This window comes from Salmo salar, chromosome ssa05 (assembly GCF_905237065.1).
Source record: "Salmo salar chromosome ssa05, Ssal_v3.1, whole genome shotgun sequence".
Taxonomy (NCBI): domain Eukaryota; kingdom Metazoa; phylum Chordata; class Actinopteri; order Salmoniformes; family Salmonidae; genus Salmo; species Salmo salar.
Window position 1 is genome coordinate 68,717,277 of NC_059446.1, and position 20,775 is coordinate 68,738,051.

The 20,775-nt window shown below is 42.7% G+C and overlaps 3 protein-coding genes and 1 long non-coding RNA gene across 8 annotated transcripts; 2 read left to right on the plus strand and 2 right to left on the minus strand.

Moving 5' to 3' along the window:
* The first annotated feature begins 881 nt into the window (after positions 1-881).
* On the plus strand, positions 882-4,021 carry hspb6l (small heat shock protein-like). Of its 3 annotated transcripts, none has more exons than XM_014201375.2 (4): positions 882-1,666; positions 2,063-2,228; positions 2,527-2,649; positions 2,869-4,021. In XM_014201375.2, exons 2-4 carry the CDS (start codon positions 2,070-2,072, stop codon positions 3,034-3,036), a joined length of 450 nt encoding a protein of 149 aa, XP_014056850.1. In that variant the 5' UTR covers positions 882-1,666; positions 2,063-2,069; the 3' UTR covers positions 3,037-4,021.
* On the minus strand, positions 3,761-14,836 carry LOC106605613 (uncharacterized). Of its 2 annotated transcripts, none has more exons than XR_001328904.2 (11): positions 14,538-14,836; positions 12,265-12,559; positions 11,551-11,840; positions 11,176-11,327; positions 9,944-10,028; positions 9,689-9,822; positions 9,260-9,457; positions 8,315-9,122; positions 7,971-8,133; positions 7,343-7,424; positions 3,761-4,100 (listed from the first exon to the last, which is right to left on the minus strand). It is a non-coding gene; the product is annotated as an uncharacterized lncRNA (long non-coding RNA). The 2 variants fall into 2 exon arrangements; XR_001328901.2 differs by having other exon boundaries at positions 12,434-12,559; positions 14,538-14,835.
* Positions 14,837-14,980: 144 nt separating this feature from the next.
* Positions 14,981-18,073, plus strand: lin37 (lin-37 DREAM MuvB core complex component). Of its 2 annotated transcripts, NM_001146567.1 has the most exon segments (10): positions 14,981-15,020; positions 15,386-15,439; positions 15,555-15,630; positions 15,766-15,813; positions 15,951-15,980; positions 16,081-16,166; positions 16,312-16,472; positions 16,583-16,714; positions 16,804-16,877; positions 17,064-17,712. In NM_001146567.1, coding segments are annotated over 9 exon segments (729 nt in total). In that variant the 5' UTR covers positions 14,981-15,020; positions 15,386-15,405; the 3' UTR covers positions 17,152-17,712.
* Positions 17,725-20,311, minus strand: LOC106605612 (C3a anaphylatoxin chemotactic receptor). Its single transcript, XM_014201447.2, has 2 exons — positions 20,235-20,311; positions 17,725-19,628 (listed from the first exon to the last, which is right to left on the minus strand). The coding sequence occupies exons 1-2, from the start codon at positions 20,269-20,271 to the stop codon at positions 18,550-18,552; spliced, it is 1,116 nt and encodes a 371-aa protein (XP_014056922.2). The 5' UTR covers positions 20,272-20,311; the 3' UTR covers positions 17,725-18,549.
* Between the last annotated feature and the right edge of the window lie 464 nt (positions 20,312-20,775).

Below are 20,775 nucleotides of genomic sequence, written 5' to 3' on the forward strand. Positions count from 1 at the left end.
CACTGCTCACGATAACAACATACTTATTCCAGATAATAATATTCATAGTATCCTTTGTACTCTCACAGTGTAAACAATTCCAACAGTGATGAGATATTAGCCAGTAAAGTACTTTATGATTGAAGAATTATGATTTTTAAGTGCTTAAATGGGGTCCGCTTCTGGCCAATCTCTTAGGCGCCTATTATGAAACTCAATCCATCTGTAGCAAATGTTACCCCCCCCTCTTCAGGATCATGGTTGATGCCATTTTTAGGTACTCAGAGTCAGACTCTACTTCTATTACCAACCAACGCCATGGCAGGAAGGACATGTCATCCCACCAGCTCCAGTACTTAACAAGTCCATTGAGTCTGCCAGGGTTGTATAAGTAACACGACTGTCTGCTCTAAATGGGGTCAAGGGGCAGTGGATGTAAACCCAAGTCAGATGTGTGTGATGGATGGTCATAAGATACCCAATCGATGAAGTGCTAAGACCTGTGACATGCAGGAGGCTTATATGACATTGTTGTGGATGTGGTGTCAGTGTAATTGTAGAACATGATGTTCACCCTGCATGTCATGATGACCTAATTATTATAAGGTCGTTTTAATCCCCCCCCCCCCAATTCCTCTCCAGGACAAAGTGGCTAGGGGGGACTGGCCAACATTAATCACAGATTTGTTCATCCCTCTCTTTGGGATTTCTATCATCTCTGTTGAAATTATAGAATTAATACAAATATTGAATCATTTTTCTTTCGAATAGAAAGATTTCCAAATAAGGCCAATGTGATTGAAGATTAGTGTGCTTAACACCTGCTTCACATTGATCAAAAGATCATTACAAAAACAATGTAACAGAAACATCTGAAGTATGTAGACCTATAAAATAAATATTGTAACATCTTTAATATTCTAGTGTTTGGTAAAATATTGTTACAGGGTGTGACATTGACAATGTTTGTGACCTTGTTCAACCTGTTTAATAAGCGGAGGTAAAAAAAAAAAAAATCCCATGCCCCAGTTGATAACCCGGGATAAGCACAGTTTAATCAGTGTAGGCCTAATGGATATCATCATTCCAATTAAGCCTGTCAAAATAAAATTGCAATATTTAATCAGTTTAAGGAATCTGTAGCAGCAATTATTGAGCAGTCCAGTCCGTTATGCAGTCTATCCCTAGAAGGAAGCGTTTGAACTGTTGCCTGGCAGAACACTGTATTGAGATTACCGCTTTTGGCAGTGTTGAATGCCAATTGCCAAATCACCAAAAGGGGCTCCCCAACAGGTGTGTCAAGGAAAACGTCAATGTAAGGTTAATTAAAGAGGTGCACGTACACTATATGATTTTAACGGAGAATATGGTAGCAGTTCTTCATATATAGGTTGATATGATAGGGAGGAGTGTTCCTTAAGGCAGGTCCCTACGCTATCGAAGAATTTGATCACATCTAAAACAAAATCATAATTCCCAGGGGGTCTGGTGGTGAATCCAAAGCAATGCAGGGTGCCCCACAGCGAAGTTCCCGCCTCATTATGTAACTCCTGCTATCATAAATACAGCCCTTAACTGGCACTTCCACAGTTTATGTCAGGGAAAAGGGTAGAGTCAGATACACGGACGCAGCAATCCAGCCTATTAGCAGTCAGAACATAATAGGACTTGCAGGCATCTCATAACGGTAAGTGCTAACGACTCTACGTCTCAGACGGGATTTTACACGGTGACCCTACCCAGCAACAATTTCAAAGGTCTTTGAGGTTCAAGCGGATTCGGTATTATTTACTGCAACATTCCAGATTTGACAAGGACTATAAAAACCATCGCTGTAGCTTTGTACGAATCAATCACTTTCTGAACCTCAGCAGTGAAGAAGCGGGTATATTATGGTTGAATTATTTCTTGCTTCATTCTAACTTCAATTAGGCTAATAGTTTCTCGAATAGACCTACATTTATTGGACTATCATTTTCCCATATGCTATTTCTCCCTGTGGCCTAGAATATTCGTAACATCCCCGGCCCATACGGGTGTGAAAGGCTGTAGTAATCACTGCATATTTTATTTTTTACCTCAGACGCGAAATGGACTTCGATCTGCCACCCACTTTTCCAGCCAGCGGTATCGCATGGGAGAGGGTCCTGCCGCCTCTTCTTCCCGGGCTGAACGGGACATTCGGGCTGTACTCATTCACGCCGTCGGAGCTGCTCACCCCAGTGACGGAGCACACTGGCTCTGCACAGGTAGGTTTATTCCCGTTACACTGCATGCATGCGGTGCTCTAATTTCTCACTGATTAAACAATTTCTGGATTCATTTTTCATGACTTTGTTCTGTATCAATGAGGTAGCCTTGATTAATGAATTTTATGTTTTACTTTCTATATTCTACTGACATTTTAATGAATTCCCATTTACTGCAGGTGCTCTTGCATTTTCTTATCGTTTAAATTGAATTACATAAGAAGATTAAACCAGCAGTAATAGAGCAGCAATAGTGTCCATTTGCGTAGTAATATTGGGTATCATCCCCTGTTGCCAGGTGTGTTGTGACCACAGTCGATTCACAGTTCAGGTTGATGTAAAACACTTCAACCCAGAGGAGCTGATGGTCAAGGTGACGGGAGACTTTGTGGAGGTCCAAGGGAAACACAAAGAGAAAAAAGTAAGCAACTACTGTGTTACATGTATTATGCAAGAGTTGTTCTCTGTTCATAATCACACTGCCATAGTGTGATGACAGACATTGAATATAGCCTGGTTGCTATGCAGTCTGTTTCTGCTTCAGACAACTACTGACCAAACAGACTGGAAACCAGGCCACTTGTTAGCCTGAAAACGGGCATTCCTCACTGACTGTGTTCACAATAACGTGTGTTTTCAGGATGGGTCGGGGCTGGTGACGCGACAGTTCAACCGGCGCTACAGGATTCCAGAGGGAGTGGACTCCATGGCTCTGGAGTCGGCTGTGTCGCCTGAAGGCATCCTCATCATATCTGCCCCTATGTTGCAGAGGGAGAACTCCACACACCTGTCCCACTCAGAACCATGAGCATACACACCATAGGAACAAACACACAATCCATAGGAACCATTGTTGTGGGGGGAGGGGGTAGTAAACTACATGTAGTTCAACTAGTAATTTAACTACATTTTGCAGTAGCTTGGTGGCAGTTCATATCTTGGCAGTATTTAGTAGTTCGCTACACGGCAAAAAAAAGTTAACTACACACTTTTTTTGCAAATAGAAAATATGGGTGAAGTAGGCAATAATTTCCCTTTCTTTTTCAGTATTACCCCTTTCTAATTCTCATTTGAAACAGTTGTTTAATTTAATATGCTAAATTACACATTGTTAACATCTTACTCCAGAGTGATCTGTTCTTGCAATTTGTAGTCTGACATTTCAAATTGAAATATAGTTTATCGCAAAGTAGTTTGCAATTTTTCAAATTAACTTTAGTTAAAGAAAATAAAAATGTAGTTATGGGTAACTTTAGTGTAGCTTAACTTCTTCCAGTGTGAAGTAATTGGTAGCTTGGTAAACTGTACACACACCAAATAAGGATAGAAGCAAAAATACAGGCACGCTCTCCTCCAACAGACATGTCAAACACTCAAAGGAGTTGGTGCCTGCCTGTACCAAAACACCCATTAACTAAGCCGTCACACCATTAAAATTCCCTGCTCCCTCTCGCTCTGAGGTTTGTACATATTAACAGGACAGATTCCTCATTTAAAAGCATCCCTCATCCTAAAGAATCACAATTAACTCATCAATCTTAATATTTTTATGGAACCATTCATTGTAAATATGATATAAAACAATTAAAAATGTTGATTTGATTGTGTGGCGTGTGTATGCCCTCTAAATCATGTGTAAATGTTATAACACTCAGATTATCAAGTATGTTCACAAAACCCAACAGTAAGATTGTTGTATATTTTCTAACTAGTCATTGTAAAAAGAGAATTTGTTAACAAAAAATAAATGCACTATATATTTCGGTACAAAAATAAAAATGCTGTTGAATTGATTGTTGTTTTTGTTCCATGTGTGTGCTCACCACCAGTGATCACGCTTCCTGGAATTCATCCAACAGTGACTCCACCTCGCTGAAAGAAAAAACATCTATTTTTAGAGCATGTTCCAAGGTTGCTTCAACGCTTTGCATAGCCAAATATTATATCACTCTAGGAACCATATCTGTGTCTGCAATGAAAAAAAAAAAAGGTACAATTTTACTCCAAAGACAAAACAATCGGCATAACACATGATTTAACAATACAGTGCATTCGGAAAGTATTCGGACCCCTTGACTTTTCCCCAATTTTTTTATGTTACAGCTTTATTCTAAAATAGATTAAATCGTTTTTTCCCTTCAATCTACATACAATATCCCAGAATGACCAAGCAAAAACAGGTTTTTAGAATTTTTTGCAAATGTATTACAAATAAAGAACTGAAATATGACATTTACATAAGTATTCAGACCCTTTACTCAGTACTTTGTTGAAGCACCTTTGGCAGCGATAACAACCGAGTCTTCTTGGGTATGACGCTACAAGCTTGGCACACCTGTATTTGGGGAGTTTCTCCCATTGTTCTCTGCAGATCCTCAAGCTCTGTCAGGTTGGATGGGGAGCATCGCTGCACAGCTATTTTCAGGTCTCTCCAGAGATGTTCGATCAGGTTCAAGTCCGGGCTCTGGCTGGGCCACTCAAGGACATTCAGAGACTTGTCCCGAAGTCACTCCTGCATTGTCTTGGCTGTGTGCTTAGGGTCATTGTCCTGTTCTAAAAACCTGTTTTTGCTTTGTCATTATGGGATATTGTGTGTAGATTGCTGAGGATTTTTTTTGTATTTAAACCATTTTAGAATAAGACTGTATACAGTGCCTTCAGAAAGTATTCATACCCCTGGACTTATTCCACATTTTGTTCTGTTACAGCCTGAATTCACAATTGATGAAAAAAAAATTCTCAACCATCTATGTTTTTAGAAATTATTCCACATTTATTGAAAATGAAATACAGAAATTTGTAGACGCACCTTTGGCAGTGATTACAGCTGTGAATCTTTCTGGGTAAGTCTCTAAGAGCTTTTAACACCTGGATTGCGTAACATTTGCCCATTATTCATTTCAAACTCTGTCAAATGGGTTGTTGATCATTGCGAGACAACCATTTTCAGGTCTTGCCATAGATTTTCAAGTCGATTTAATTCAAAACTGTTACTCAGCCACTCAGGAACATTGACCTTCTTGGAAACCAACTCCAGTGTAGATTTGGCCTTATGTTTTAGGTTACTGTCTTGCTGACAAGTGAATCGGCGTACACATCACGGACAAACTGAAATAGTCCACCCACACAGACAGCGACACAGAGCGCGTCTCTTCAACCTCAGGGGGCTGAAGAAATTTGGCTTGTCACCGAAAACCGTTACAAACGTTTACAGATGCACAATCGAGAGCATCCTGTCGGGCTGTATCACCAACTGCGGGCTGTACGGCAACTGCGCCGCCCACAACCGTAAGGTTCACCAGAGGGTAGTGAGGTCTGCACAATGCATCACCGGGGACAAACTACCTGCCCTCCAGGACACCTACAGCACCCGATATCACAGGAAGGCCAAAAAGATCAAGGACAACAACCACCCGAGCCACTGCCTGTTCACCCTGCTATCATCCAGAAGGCGAGATCAGTGCATCAAAGCTGGGACGTAGAGACTGAAAAACAGCTTCTATCTCAAGGCCATCAGACTGTTAAACAGCCATCACTAACAGAGTGGCTGCTGCCAACAGACTCAAATCTCTAGCCACTTTAATAATTCATGTAATAAATTGGATGTAATAAATGTATCACTTGTCACTTTAAACAATGCCACTTTATATCATGTTTACATACCCTACATTACTCATCTCATATGTATATACTGTACTCTATACCATCTACTGCATCTTGCCTATGCCGCACAGCCATAGCTCATCCATATATGTACATATTCTTATTCATCCCTTTACACTTGTGTGTATACAAGGTAGTTGTGAAATTGTTAGATTAATAGTTAGCTATTACTGCACTGTCGGAAATAGAAGCACAAGCATTTCGCTACACTCGCAGTAACATCTGCTAACCATGTGTATGTGACCAATAAAATTTTATTTGAATTCATCTCCCAGTGGAAAGTAGACTGAAGCAGGTTTTCCTCTAGGATTTTGCATGTGTTTAGCTCCATTCAGTTTTTTTTATCCTGAAAAACTCCCCAGTCCTTAACGATTACAAGCATACCCATAACATAATGCAGCCACCACTATGCTTGACAATATGGAGAAGGGTACTCAGTAATGTGTTGTATTGGATTTGCCCCAAACATAGCACTTTGTATTCAGGACAAAAAGTGAATTTCTTTGCCACATTTTTTGCAGTTTTACCTTTTAATACCTTATTGCAAACACAATGTATGTTTTGGAATATTTTTATTCTGTACAGGCTTCCTTCTTTTCACTGTCATTTAGGTTAGTATTGTGGAGTAACTACAATGTGGTTGACCAATCCCCAGTTATTTCCTATCACAGCCATTAAACTCTGTAACTGTTTTAAAGTCACCATTGGCCTCATGGTGAAATCCCTGAGCGGTCTCCTTCCTCTCCGGCAACTGAGTAAGCAAGGACACCTGGATCTTTGTAGTGACTGGGTGTATTGATACACCATCCAAAGTGTAACTAATAACTTCACTATGCTCAAAGGGATACTCAATGTCTGCTTTTTTTCTTCCTCTTCGTTTACCCATCTACCAATATATGCCCTTCTTTGCGAGGCATTGGAAAACCTCCCTGGCCATTGTGGTCGAATCTGTGTTTGAAATTCACTGCTCAACTGAGGGACCTTAAAGATAATTGTATGTGTGGGGTACAGAGATGAGGTAGTCATTCAGAAATCATGCTAAACACTATTATTGCACACAGATTGAGATCATGCAACTTATTATGTGACTTGTTAAGCACATTTTTACTCCTGAATTTATTTAGGCTTGCCATAACAAAGGGGTTGAATACTTGACGCAAGACATTTTTCAGCTTTTAATTTTTCATTAATTTGTAAAGATTTCTAATAACATAATTCCACTTTGACACTACGGGGTATTGTGTAAGCCAGTGCCCCCCAAAAAATCTCTATTTAATCCATTTTAAATTCAGGCTGTAACACAAAATGTGGAAAAAAGTGAATACTTTCTGAAGGCACTGTAATTACCCTGAAAATATATTAAGTTCATTATCTTAATGAGTATTGGAAAGGTCAATGAAATAAATGACGAAGAATGTACTGTATCTAGGGAACATATACCAGTACTTTACCTGATTTGCTCCTTCACCCACTTCCTCTGCTGCCTTAAGACCTTCAGTAAGGGGTCGTCTTTAAACTCCTGCTCGTCTGAATCTTAAGGGGGGGGGGGGAAATATGTAGTTAAAATGTCACTGTGCAGATAACAAAAGTAACTTTAGGAGCAGTTGATTCCATGACCGATTCTTTTTGTTCTAACTTTAGTTACTTTCCAGCAAAGCTATGCCAGGTGTTCATAATATGTTATATTAGATCACATGTTAATTGTACAAAGGTATAAATAGCCAGAAATGTACACATGAACACCAGCAAGGTGAAGTGAAAATAGATAACTGTCACTGATCCACACGGTCAATGTACTCCTGTAACAGAAGACTATGGCATCACTCAATTGATATGCCGCCCTATATAGTTAGCAAAAGACCCCTTTAGCATTTAGGTGCAAAATCCTAACTTATTATTTAGAGTAAGTAATGCATGTATAGGAATGGAATTTTCAGGAAAAAGTTCTTTTGGATTCAGTCCTGGTGGAACTTGACTGGAGGCTATATATACACACTGTATTATACAGCCAGAGTCTATTCCACCTCTGCTACCTAGAGAGTTAAGGTCAGCAGTCCCCACTGCACCAGGCAGTCTCACCTTCAGCCTCCTGCAGCAGCTGAGCTACGACCTCCCGGGGCTGCTGTGCACTGGGAGGCGGGGCGGGGGACTGTGGGGGCGTGTATCTGGGAGAGTCAGAGGACACAGGGGTTCTGGGCGGGTCCGGAGAGTCCGTGGTCAGGAACAGTACCTCTGAAACTACCTGCCAAGGTAAATTAATATGCTTTACTCAACTAATATCTTTATTTAAATTAAACTAACCTGGATAAATTAATAAAGTAAATGAATATTATTGTAACACTGAAAAATGAATAACAGTCTTTCTTCAATGTATTAATGGCATCTAGCATCGGTGATGCTGATGACCCACGGTGTTAACTGACCTGTCCCAGGGTAATGTGAATGGGAGAGGGTGGTGGCCCTCTCTCACTACCCCTGGCCCGCTTTCCTGTTGCCCCCAGTCTCTGCTGGGCTCATCTCTCCATGGGGTGACCCTGTCTTTACCTCTGGTGCTGTGTTGGCTCACACTCCAATCTGTAAAGCTGGGCCTCTCAGCATGGTCCGCATCACCAACGTGATGCCCACAGAGATATTGTCATTGAGTTTTCCGACGGGGCCACATAACGCATCTGCTTCACATGTCATTCAATCAAAATGTCACCCCTCTTAGATACAGGTCATACCTGGCTGATTTCTTCTTTCTGCAGGACGGCCCTGTCCGCTTCTCACTCCTCTCCTCCTGTAGTGTCTCCTTTTTTGTCCTCTCGGTTCTCCTCTGTTGAACTGCCCACTATTCCTCTGTAGTCTCAGACGAGGCGGGCGGTGGTGGAGAGGACTCATGTTTACTAGTGGGCTCCTCAGTGGAGGTGTCTGTGGAGCTGAACTGGGCTTTGGGCTGCCTGACGGTCCGGTCGGCCCAAGAGACCTCCCTCCTCTTTGGCCTCCTATGGTGGCTGGGTGGAGGGGAGCGGGGCTGAGCGGTATAAGGAAGGATGTCACAGAGGAGGTGCATGTGGGGAGACAGACCAGGGTATCCGGCTGCAACTTGGAGACGGTGGGGTTGGAGATGGGGAGGGAGAGGGCAGCTGCAGGGGAGAACGGTCCATGGGGGACACTGGTCTCCTGGGGGGCTGGGGTGAAGGAGCGGGTAACTATATGAGTGGAATATGCAGGGTGGGAATTCCGCTGTACCTAACGAAGGGAAACAAATCAAATTATCTGTGATTAGCTAAATGCATTGGAAAATCCTACCACACAATGGCAGACATTTCAAAGAGACTTCAAAACATCTTTCTAATAGCAGGTGTAGTAGACAGGGGGGTAAGTACCTTGTGTGCCTGCCAGCTGACAGAGTGCTGATGAAGGGTGTGAACCTGCTGTGGGTGTGACTGAAACCACTGACTGGCCTGCTCCATCTTCCTCCTCAGATGCCACTGAAACAGGATGTCCTCCTCTGGGCGTGTGCGGGGGTCAGGGGGACCAACCAAGGACAGTTTGGGCATGAGCTGAGCTTAGGTTCCCCACAACTTGAGGAAGCGATTGCACAAGAGGAATTATTGCAATGTGTATTCAGATATAAAGTGAGAATAAAGAAAGTTGCTAAAGGAAAGTAAATCGTGACCATGAGAAATGAGGGACGTGGCAAGAGCACAGAATAACAGTGACTCTGGGAGTTTGAAAAAGCAATATCATGTGGTTGAGACAAGGGAAATTCATGCAAATCAGATGTTTTGAACTTCCCAATCCCCATGGCTCACCAGTGGTTGAGTTGATAAGACTGGTAATTATAGGCCTTCGGATTGGCTCATCTATGCTCACAGGGGAGGGCAAATTGGAGCAGCCCAGGCCCTCAGAGCTGATGGGGATAGATCCACTACTGAGTGAGTGCTCACTGAAAACATAAAATGTATTTTTTGTAAGACTAATCCAATTCTCCACATTGCAACTGACTGAATTACATTTAATTGACCCCAACCCTGCTCAGTGTATTCCATTTCTCCCAGCATATCTACCTCTGTGTAGCAGACTACTGGCCTTCTCCTGTAGATGCAGTATCTCAGAGTCTCCAAGGTCACCGTGAGAGGAGTCTGACAGGCCCTGCCAGGGCATCAGAAAAAGAGAGGCCAGTGAGTGCACCAGAGGCACCATTTCTATCACCAACATTCTAGAACATTCACAATGTTGTGTAACTGTGAGACCTCAGCGGGTTCCGTTTTGAAAACGCTTTATGGATCGGTTCTATAAAAGTTCATGTCAGTTGCATATCGAGTTTAGCGCATTCCCTCAGGAATATGCAGCAAGCTGGATATGGAGCGGTGTTTTGACCAGAAGTGGTATCAACAAAGGCATCAAACACAGTTGCATAATCAAAGGGAACAGCTTCTAACTAGTTCATATAAACACATTGGTTGGGCTGGACATGTCGTCTGGTGTTGGTATGCAAATATTTATGAGGAGAGGCACTCTGCATGAGGAGTCTTTCTTCCAATACATCTCAGCCATTCTGGCTCTTGCACACTTGACAGCATTACATAAACCTGTCCAATACCAATATATCTCACCATCTCAAACACAAACTCTTACCAAAACATAGCATGAACAGAACAATGTTGTTCTGATTAACACCACTAGATGGCTACACTGACCCCACCAATTTAATTTACACTTGTAACGACAAGGTTCGTCGCACACCATGGCACTAAGATCAAGGAGTCCCCTGCATGAGGGTGGTGCCATGCCAAAACTGCCCAACTGGACTGAGGGTGGTGGCTGAGTCTTTTCTAAGGGAAAGGCCTGTGTACATAAAGAAATAGGGAATGAATGAGAAATTGTATTTTACTGTTTATACACACACAGCAAATGTATTTATATACTGGATTCTTGATATATCTCACTCTAATATATCTACTGCTGTACATATTCATCCAGTGTATAGATTGCATTTTGATAGTGCTATTTGGGTTGTTAACTGGATTCGTCCTGACATTCTTGATTTCTTTCCTTAAATATGTTTTTTTTAACTGTTTGACATTTGACTGCATTGTTAGGAGCTAGTGACATAAGATGTTCACTGCACCCGCTATAACATCTGCTAAACTGTGTACACGACCAATAAACTTTGATTTGAAATGGAGAGCAGAGCAAGACAGTAGGTCAAATGCATCACAACGGTCACTAGATTCCTTGTTTTATAGAGCCAACAAAACTTTTAGTGAGTTTCAATGAGATGATCCAAGTGAAGTACCTTTGTCAGTGGTTTGAGTGGGTGTAGAACAGGAGGGTAGAGGGGAGGAGGACATCCACCCGAAAGGCTGCTGGCCCTCTCCCACCATCGCCGACATCTGCAGACGTTCCTCTTGACTCTGCGGCCTTCCGTGACGAAAGCGTTCAATGTACCTGGAAAAGGAATTATTGTAGTTACTAATGAGACATGTAAAGGGCATAACACCATAAAGCAATACAAAAATCCTATACTCGTCAACTGCAAGCTTATTGTGGATATTATTATACACACTACAATGAAGACATACATAAGGATGCAGGGTCACAAATACTGTATGACGTCACAAATAAAACATAAATTACCATTATGTAATTTGAGAAATAGAATTAAGCATACTTTGCCAACACTGAATCTTCCTGCTCTCCTCCCCCAGTGGAGACCAGGGACTTTCCTGATGTTGGGTCCTGTGTCAGTGTGTCTGTGTTCGGGGAGGCGGCAGTGTATGCCGGGGAGGACACAAGATCAGTGGAGGGCCAGGACTCTAAAACTACGCTGGGCCTCTGTGGCAGGAGGACAGAGGACGAAGTGGTTGGCTGCCCCAAGGAAGCACAGGTCCTCTAGGGTTAGTGAGTGTGTCTGGAGAGGAGGAGGGCTGGACAGCTGGGCAAGGCCAACAGGGTTCAGGTCTAAGACAAACCAGGAAAAAAAGCTAAAGTTTGATCAGGAGACTATACTGACAATCCATATATTTACTGTATTGGAGTATGTGTATTTGGAAAAGACCCCGACAGCCCCATAGTTCAGTTCTTACGGTTTTCCTCTGTTGCTTTGGAAGCAAAAATCTCTGAAGCTGGAGACTCATATCTCCCTCACTAGCTTTAAGCACCAGCTGTCAGAGCCGCTCACAGATCACTGCACCTGTACATAGCCCATCTGTAAACAGCCCATCTATCTACCTACCTCATCCCCATACTGTATTTATTTATCTTGCTCCTTTGCACCCCAGTATCTCCACTTGCACATTCATCTTCTGCACATCTACCATTCCAGTGTTTAATTGCTATATTGTAATTACTTCACCACCATGGCCTATTTATTGCCTTAACTTACCTCATTTGCACTCACTGTATATAGACTTGTTTTCTTTTGTTCTCCTGTGTTATTGACTGTATGTTTTGTTTATTCCATGTCTAACTCTGCTGTTGTATGTGTCGAATTGCTATGCTTTATCTTGGCCAGGTCGCAGTTGCAAATGACAACTTGTTCTCAACTAGCCTACCTGGTTAAATAAAGGTGAAATAAAAATAAAATAAAAAGCTTCTTGGTGCATGAGGGGTTGTAGTGTGTTTTTCCCAGAGGCGGGTCTGGCGGAAAGGGATTCTTCCTCGTGAACAGAGCAGCACCACTAAGAGAGGAAGAGACACAAAAGGTGACCATTTTCATTGTGGTAAAAACACATCGTTCTGGTTTTGAAAACGGTAGCTCCGCATTCCTTTTCATTTGTTCCACGTCTCACCTGGATTTCATGCACTAACTCACACACTGGGCAGAAAAGTGTTATAGCCCACATGTAGACTACTCTTTGTTATAATCATAGGATGAGACAGTGTTAAAGAGTGTGTAGTTAGCACACATGCATTTGATTTAACAAGCGAGTGAAAAGAGCTAGCTGGCACTGCAAAAAAGTTATCCCTGTAACTTAGCTAGCTAACAGCATTGCAGTTTAAAACTATACTGCTCAAAAAAATAAAGGGAACACTTAAACAACACATCCTAGATCTGAATGAAAGAAATAATGTTATTAAATACTTTTTTCTTTACATAGTTGAATGTGCTGACAACAAAATCACACAAAAATAATCAATGGAAATCCAATTTATCAACCCATGGAGGTCTGGATTTGGAGTCACACTCAAAATTAAAGTGGAAAACCACACTACAGGCTGATCCAACTTTGATGTAATGTCCTTAAAACAAGTCAAAATGAGGCTCAGTAGTGTGTGTGGCCTCCACGTGCCTGTATGACCTCCCTACAACACCTGGGCATGCTCTTGATGAGGTGGCGGATGGTCTCCTGAGGGATCTCCTCCCAGACCTGGACTAAAGCATCCTCCAACTCCTGGACAGTCTGTGGTGCAACGTGGTGTTGGTGGATGGAGCGAGACATGATGTCCCAGATCTGCTCAATTGGATTCTGGTCTCGGGAACGGGCGGGCCAGTCCATAGCATCAATGCCTTCCTCTTGCAGGAACTGCTGACACACTCCAGCCACATGAGGTCTAGCATTGTCTTGCATTAGGAGGAACCCAGGGCCAACCGCACCAGCATATGGTCTCTCAAGGGGTCTGAGGATCTCATCTCGGTACCTAATGGCAGTCAGGCTACCTCTGGCGAGCACATGGAGGGCTGTGCGGACCCCCAAAGAAATGCCACCCCACACCATGACTGACCCACCGCCAAAGCGGTCATGCTGGAGGATGTTGCAGGCAGCAGAACGTTCTCCACGGCGTCTCCAGACTCTGTCACATCTGTCACGTGCTCAGTGTGAACCTGCTTTCATCTGTGAAGAGCACAGGGCACCAGTGGCGAATTTGCCAATCTTGGTGTTCTCTGGCAAATGCCAAACGTCCTGCACGGTGTTGGGCTGTAAGCACAACCCCCACCTGTGGACGTCGGGCCCTCATACCACCCTCATGGAGTCTGTTTCTGACCGTTTGAGCAGACACATGCACATTTGTGGCCTGCTGGAGGTCATTTTGCAGGGCTCTGGCAGTGCTCCTCCTGCTCCTCCTTGCACAAAGGCGGAGGTAGCGGTTCTGCTGCTGGGTTGTTGCCCTCCTACGGCCTCCTCCACGTCTCCTGATGTACTGGCCTGTCTCCTGGTAGCGCCTCCATGCTCTGGACACTACGCTGACAGACACAGCAAGACTTCTTGCCACAGCTCGCATTGATGTGCCATCCTGGATGAGCTGCACTACCTGAGCCACTTGTGTGGGTTGTAGACTCCGTCTCATGCTACCACTAGAGTGAAAGCACCGCCAGCATTCAAAAGTGACCAAAACATCAGCCAGGAAGCATAGGAACTGAGAAGTGGTCTGTGGTCCCCACCTGCAGAACCACTCCTTTATTGGAGGTGTCTTGCTAATTGCCTATAATTTCCACCTGTTGTCTATTCCATTTGCACAACAGCATGTGAAATGTATTGTCTATCAGTGTTGCTTCCTAAGTGGACAGTTTGATTTCACAGAAGTGTGATTGACTTGGACTTACATTGTGTCGTTTAAGTGTTCCCTTTATTTTTTTGAGCAGTGTAGTTTGTTCATTTAGAAAGGCTAGATCGCTGACACCGACAACGTATTAAATAGTTTTTAAAAAGCACGTACTTTCCATGTAAATGTTACTTGAGCATCTCGATTTGATCACTGCCTGGGTTGATTCAATGAAAGAAAAACACACTGCGCCTTCCGGGTTTTTGTCTGGCTTGGACTTGTGTCAGTTACCAGGCAACCAAACGGCTAAATAAAATAGTTCGATTAGGAAAATCATATACATAGTCTAGACAATTAGTTCTAATTTTCTAAATGTTACATTCCTCGTAGGAAAACTTTTTCTTCAACTATTTGACAGATTCGATAATCTTGAGTTTATCTTTACCGAGAACATCATTATCAACAACAATCGATTCTGGCCAATCTACAGAAAGTTGGTAGTGACAGACATCAATCTGGACCAATGATAGTCGTGTAGTCGACTCCACATTGTCCAACCAGCAGGCAGGAACCGACCTGCGCGCGGAAGAGGAAAGTCTACTGAAACAAATCCGACCACCGCGCTAGCCAGGCAGCTAGCTAGCTAGTTGTTGGAGGGTAACAAAACTACGTTCTATGTATAGATACGTGGCCTTTAGACATTAATTCGACAATAATGTTCTGCTGATGAAACGTTATGTATCAAATAGACACAAGTCGAATAATGCGGCTACACACGCTTATTCAAGAAAAGACTGCTTCAATTTGCGTTAGCTAACGTTAACTAGCTACTTAAGCTACTTAAGTTAGGTTCGGTATCCAGGCACAAGAACAGTGTCCCTTTGGGTCATTTGACGTTAATATCTAGAAACATTTTGAATCAGTGTTTCCCCGTATATAATCAATTTAGCAAGCTTGTTGTTGTAGCTAGCTACCAACTAACTTGTATTTTATCTTTTGTTTTCGGGATTTCTGAATGTCAGTGTGGACGGGCAGACTGATCATGCATCACGTCAAGATCAAGACTGAGAAGCCAGGTGAGAGCTTGAACATTTCAAATCCAAAAACCCATTCAGCTGACGATACAGTGGTATCTACTGGAATTATTATATCTCTCCTAAGTAAAGTCGACTGTTAATTTATATATGACAGATGCAGAGGGGAGTGGTGCACGCAGCCGACTAGATGCAGTATTACAGGGGCTGGTGGAGAAGAGTGATAGTGAGAGGTTGGTGTTTTTATTTTATTTGGAAAGATGCAGTACATTAACTGGCTTGACACTGAAACGTACAGCTTCAGGAACTTTTCCTTTTCCTCTAATCAAGCTTAGGTGATGGGAAATGCTGTTTTTGATGTTTTACAGGGAGCAAAATGAAGATGAGACAAAGATGGCAGAAGAGTCTCTGAGCAAGTATGGCCATTTTTTTTCTTTATTTTCTGGTATTTTTTATATTAAAAGTATGCTATTTAGACTTGCTCAATAGCCTATTGTGGTTCCGTTAGTTCCACTACTTCTGTAGTAATTCCGATTGCCAATTTCTTCCATAGGGATGTGTCTCCATCTTCTGCTGGGAAGCGGTAAGCCTTATTTGAGTTTTTTTAAACACATCTGACTGTGTGGCTGTTAGACACTGAAAGGCCTTGACCTGTCCCCTTTCCCTCGTTGTTGATGTCATAGGCCATCGTCACGGTTCCCACAGCACCGGAGAAAGAAACGGAAAGAGATGGATGATAGCTTAACAGAGAGCAACCAACATAAACAAAGTAAGTCTGCTGCAGATGTCAATCCCCTGCCAAACACAGATAGTTTGACTTTTAAAAACCTTTTCTCTCTCACTCACTGACTACCATTCAAGCTCTAGATATTCACCTACATATACAATCATTTGTTCTCCTCCCTCTCTGCTAGATGCCTACATTATCAAGTTGTTTGACCGCAGTGTGGACCTGGCCCAGTACACCACCAGTACCCCACTTTACCCCATTTGCCGGGCCTGGATGAGGAACAATCCAGCGGTCAGAGAGAGGGCTGCATCCCCAAGCCCCCCACACAGCATGGGGGAAGAGGAGGTAAGCTCACACCCAAAAAGCAGGACAAAGATGCCCACAATGTGGGCATAAATATATCTTTTTCAATAGCGCTCTCTGTTCAGTATTTGTTTTCACCTACATCTTGCCAGGCTGCAGACATGCTCAATGGTAAGGGACAGAATGTGTATCGCCTCCCTCCGCCCACCTCCTGTCCTCTCAACCCTTCTGGAGATCCTGTCAATCTGAGGATCCCGCCCACAGAAAAGCCTATCGTCAGCAAGGTACTGTATAACATCTGCTACGCCCAGCCATCACTTTCATATTTGCCACAGTAAAACGGTTGATTGTTTCAATCTGTCTTTGTCACCAGTCTACAGATACAGCTCTTGTCTCTGGTCCCCTCATATACAACCACATAGAACGCTGGAAAAAGATAAGGCAAAAGTAAGTCCAAGGCATCTAAATAATCACAAAAGCTTACTTTGTTGACATGGATAGATTGGGGAGTCGAATATCAACTATTGAACCAAACGTAATCTTGATTGGGAAAAAAAGTTGATGCAAGTTCTGTCAGTAAACATTGTTTATCTAGCTGCGTTCAATTGTATTAATATACATAACTGTGTTCAGATGGAAAGAAGCGTCCAACAAGAATCAGCTGAGGTATAGCGAGAGCATCAAGATCCTGAAAGAGATGAAGGAAATGTACGACCGCTAGATGGGAATCCCCCAGGCAGTATCCCACAGCAGAGGGAGGAGAAAAGAATAGCTGGTAGGAGTCACGAGGAAGTAATCTACTCCAGGACGCTGCCCTAGTCCTCTCCCCAAGGAGGATATTACGTGTGACAATGTCAGAGGAGCCTCATGGAGCCCATTTTTACCATATACAGCCACATTTAAGGACCCAAAGTCCTCGTTTTGAAAATGTAGCAATACTTTCAGTAAGTTCACGCTTCTGGTGGGCCCAAGTTCACCTGTGACTGGTGTATTGGGATTCTATTTAGATAATTACGTTTTTTTGTCATATTACAGAATATCTGGTAATGCATTATATAGTCTGTTGTCGATCCCACAATGTGTCATGAAAAGGTTGTAAACAGGTTGCGTAGTGTACAACATTTGTCTAAATTCTGGGATACTCTAAATCACTTCCAATGGTAAATATTTGTTTTAGGATCACCAGTTTCCCAGACAAGCAGTGCCCTTGGGAATATTTTTTTTCATAGACGTTCAAAAGAAAAGTCTCACACATCTCCCTAATTTAAAGTAAGTAAACTGTAAAAACAAGTTATAAAGTATTGAGCTATTGTAATTTATTTATCGCTATAATACATCTGCCAGTGTGCTGTTTTTACAGTTGATTGATTTCTGAAATGTAATTCAAAGGATTTCTCCACAGCAGTTATTTTGTCATCTGTAGGTCAGAAACACAGTCCACATGGATGAAATAGGTCCAAGATATCTATCACATACAGGCAATAAATGTTCTGTTTGTTTTGGATCACAAAGGAATGTCGTCTGAAGTAAAACCTTTAGCTGACCAAAGAAAAACACTTACGAATAGTCCTTTTAGGAGTCAACTCTTATATTAGCTACAAGCAAAATATAAACAAAGAAATTAATAAATGACCTTAAGAGTTTTTTTTATTTTTGATACCAAAATACTTACAGTTAATAGATCCGTCTGGTCGAACAGTCTTGTAAGATTTTGAAATTAGAGGTTTAGGAGTGCCATTGTCTGTTTGTGTGTGATAATGTCCCCATAATTTCCCCATAATGTCAACATAACATCCCCATAATTTTCCCATAACATCAAAATAAGGTCCCCATAACTTCAACATAACATCACTACAACATTAGAAGTTAAATCCGGTAACTGCATTTGCATTGCTTGCACTTTGAGGTTTTAGGCTGGGTGTCTGTAAAGCACATTGTGACAACTGATGTAAAAAGGGCTTTATAAAAGGCATTTGATTGATTTTGATTAATGCCACCATGAAAATCACAATGACCACAACTACTGACCATTTCAAGTCTCATAACTACAGTATAGATACAGTCAAATTACACTGTAATACAGATGTACTAGCCCTGTCTTTTGCAGACGTCTCCCATCTCACACCTCGGTTTCCACTTTAACATCAGACTGGTCACCAGTGAGGCGTAAATGTCCTTCTCCTGGAGCCAGAGACTCAGACTTACGGGAGATCCGGGAGAGATGGGAGCTCAGGGAGCGCGTTGATGACACAAAGTTCATCCCGTGGTCCTCTGCAAAAGCGTTCTCGAATACAAGCAGCACGGACTGACGCAGCTTCTTCTGGAACTCGTCACACATGAAGACATACAGGATGGGGTTCAGGCAGCTGTTGAGGTAGGCCAGGCTAGTGGACAGGGGAATTCCGATATGCACGACCAGGTTGAGGCCTGGGCTGCCATTTGCCATGATGTCCAGAAACTGTAAGACGTGGAAAGGCATCCAGCAGATGAAGAAGGCCAGGACAACGGAGACGATGATCCGGAGGGATCTGCGAGTTGTTCCTCTCTGAAGGCGCCTAGCGCGTATCCATATGGCAATGTAAGAGCCTATGATGACCAGGAACGGGATGAGAAAGCCCAGCAGGAAGCGGAACACAACCAAGTTCCTGTAGGTGGAAGAATCATGGGAAATTGAATAACTGCACATTGTCCAATTACCATAGTGCATGATCTGCCGAAAGATGGTGAACGGGAGGCTGCAGACCAATGAGGCTAGCCAGATCCCCACACAGATGACCTCGGCCCTGCCTGGTGTGCACTTGTTATGGGCCCACACAACCACCCACGTGGACACACAGCGGTCCAGACTGATGGCAGCAAGGAGGAAGATGCTGGCGAACATGTTGAGCACATTCACCATGCTGTTTAACTTGCAAAGGATGTCACCGAAAGGCCAATCATAGCCACGGGCGATGTTGATGATATAGAGGAGCAGAAAGGAAGTGAAGAGGAAGTCAGCCATGGCCAGATTGAGGAACCAAACAGAGTTGACAGTCTTCTTTATCCTGCAGCTTGTCACGTAGATCACCAAGCCGTTGCCAATGGGGCCAAGCACAAACGCCACACAGTAGACAACCAGAGATATTATGTCCAGGTGCCTTGTGTCCAAGACAGAGTCCATCCCAGTTGTCACATCGGAATACACCATGGTAGAGTTTTCTGAAATTATAAATTTGACCAATTGTCTTTTAGCCTCTGACACATTGTAATCTGAAATACAGTGCTGATCTTCAGACTTTTCTAGAAGAGATCATTTGAAACAGATGTTAACTGAAAGTCATTTTCAATGTAAGTCAGTATCTTGCAAATGTTGTGCAATTTTGCACACGTCTACTGCACTGCTATAGATGAGCCTTAAATATCTATTTGTTTATTTGGATAAATTATTGACAAGAAATGGCCCAATGGAATGGGGGGGGGAAGAGAAAAGGTTACATTTTGGTCATATGTTACCCCAGTTTTTATAAATTTCCCACCTATGACCAGGTAAGACTTTGCACAAATAAAGTCATTCGATTTATAGAAGACATTTACTACAAGACTTCGCCCTCATATGGTCTTTATTCACACAATGCAACAATTCTAATGCATATAAGTTTCTGAAAAGTATGAGTATAAAGCAACTGACAAATTGAGATGACATTTAAGAATTGCAAGTTTGTCATGAAACTCTACTTCTACAAATGAAACATAAGTTTGAATGAAAAGTTAAAGCACCCAGGGTCAGAGATCATAAGGGTAGAAAATAAGACTAAAGCGTCTTACCCATTTCCATCCTATTCTCTATAGCAATGAATATCATCCACTCTCTCCCACCACAAATGAAACAGCTCTCTCTCACGCTCGCTGTCGCGCTCTGCCTCCCTCCCTTTCTCTCAGGGGCGGAAATCCCGGGGGGGACACGACCCCCCCATCCTGGGAAAAATATGATTTGTCCCCCCCAATATATCACTGAAACATAACTATGTAATTTAAATAATATTAATAATACGCAATGAAAGCAATTGTGCTGATTATAGACACTTAATAGCGAGTTTTTAAGTTTCAAAAGACTGCGACCCCCCCACCCTTTGCCTCACAATGGTTTGATCCACTGCCAGTTCCTTAGCTTGCTAGGTAACAGAGGTCGTATCTACTGTCTGAAAGGCACTCAATGCACGTAACTGACGTGAGGTTAATCCAGTCAATCGCGCGCACACACACTAGCTGAATATGCAGAGCTAGCGCGCAAATATTAACTTTTAAGCTAGCTAGTACCTATTCCATTTATGTGGTGTCGTCAAAGATGGAATCTTTGCTATCGTCA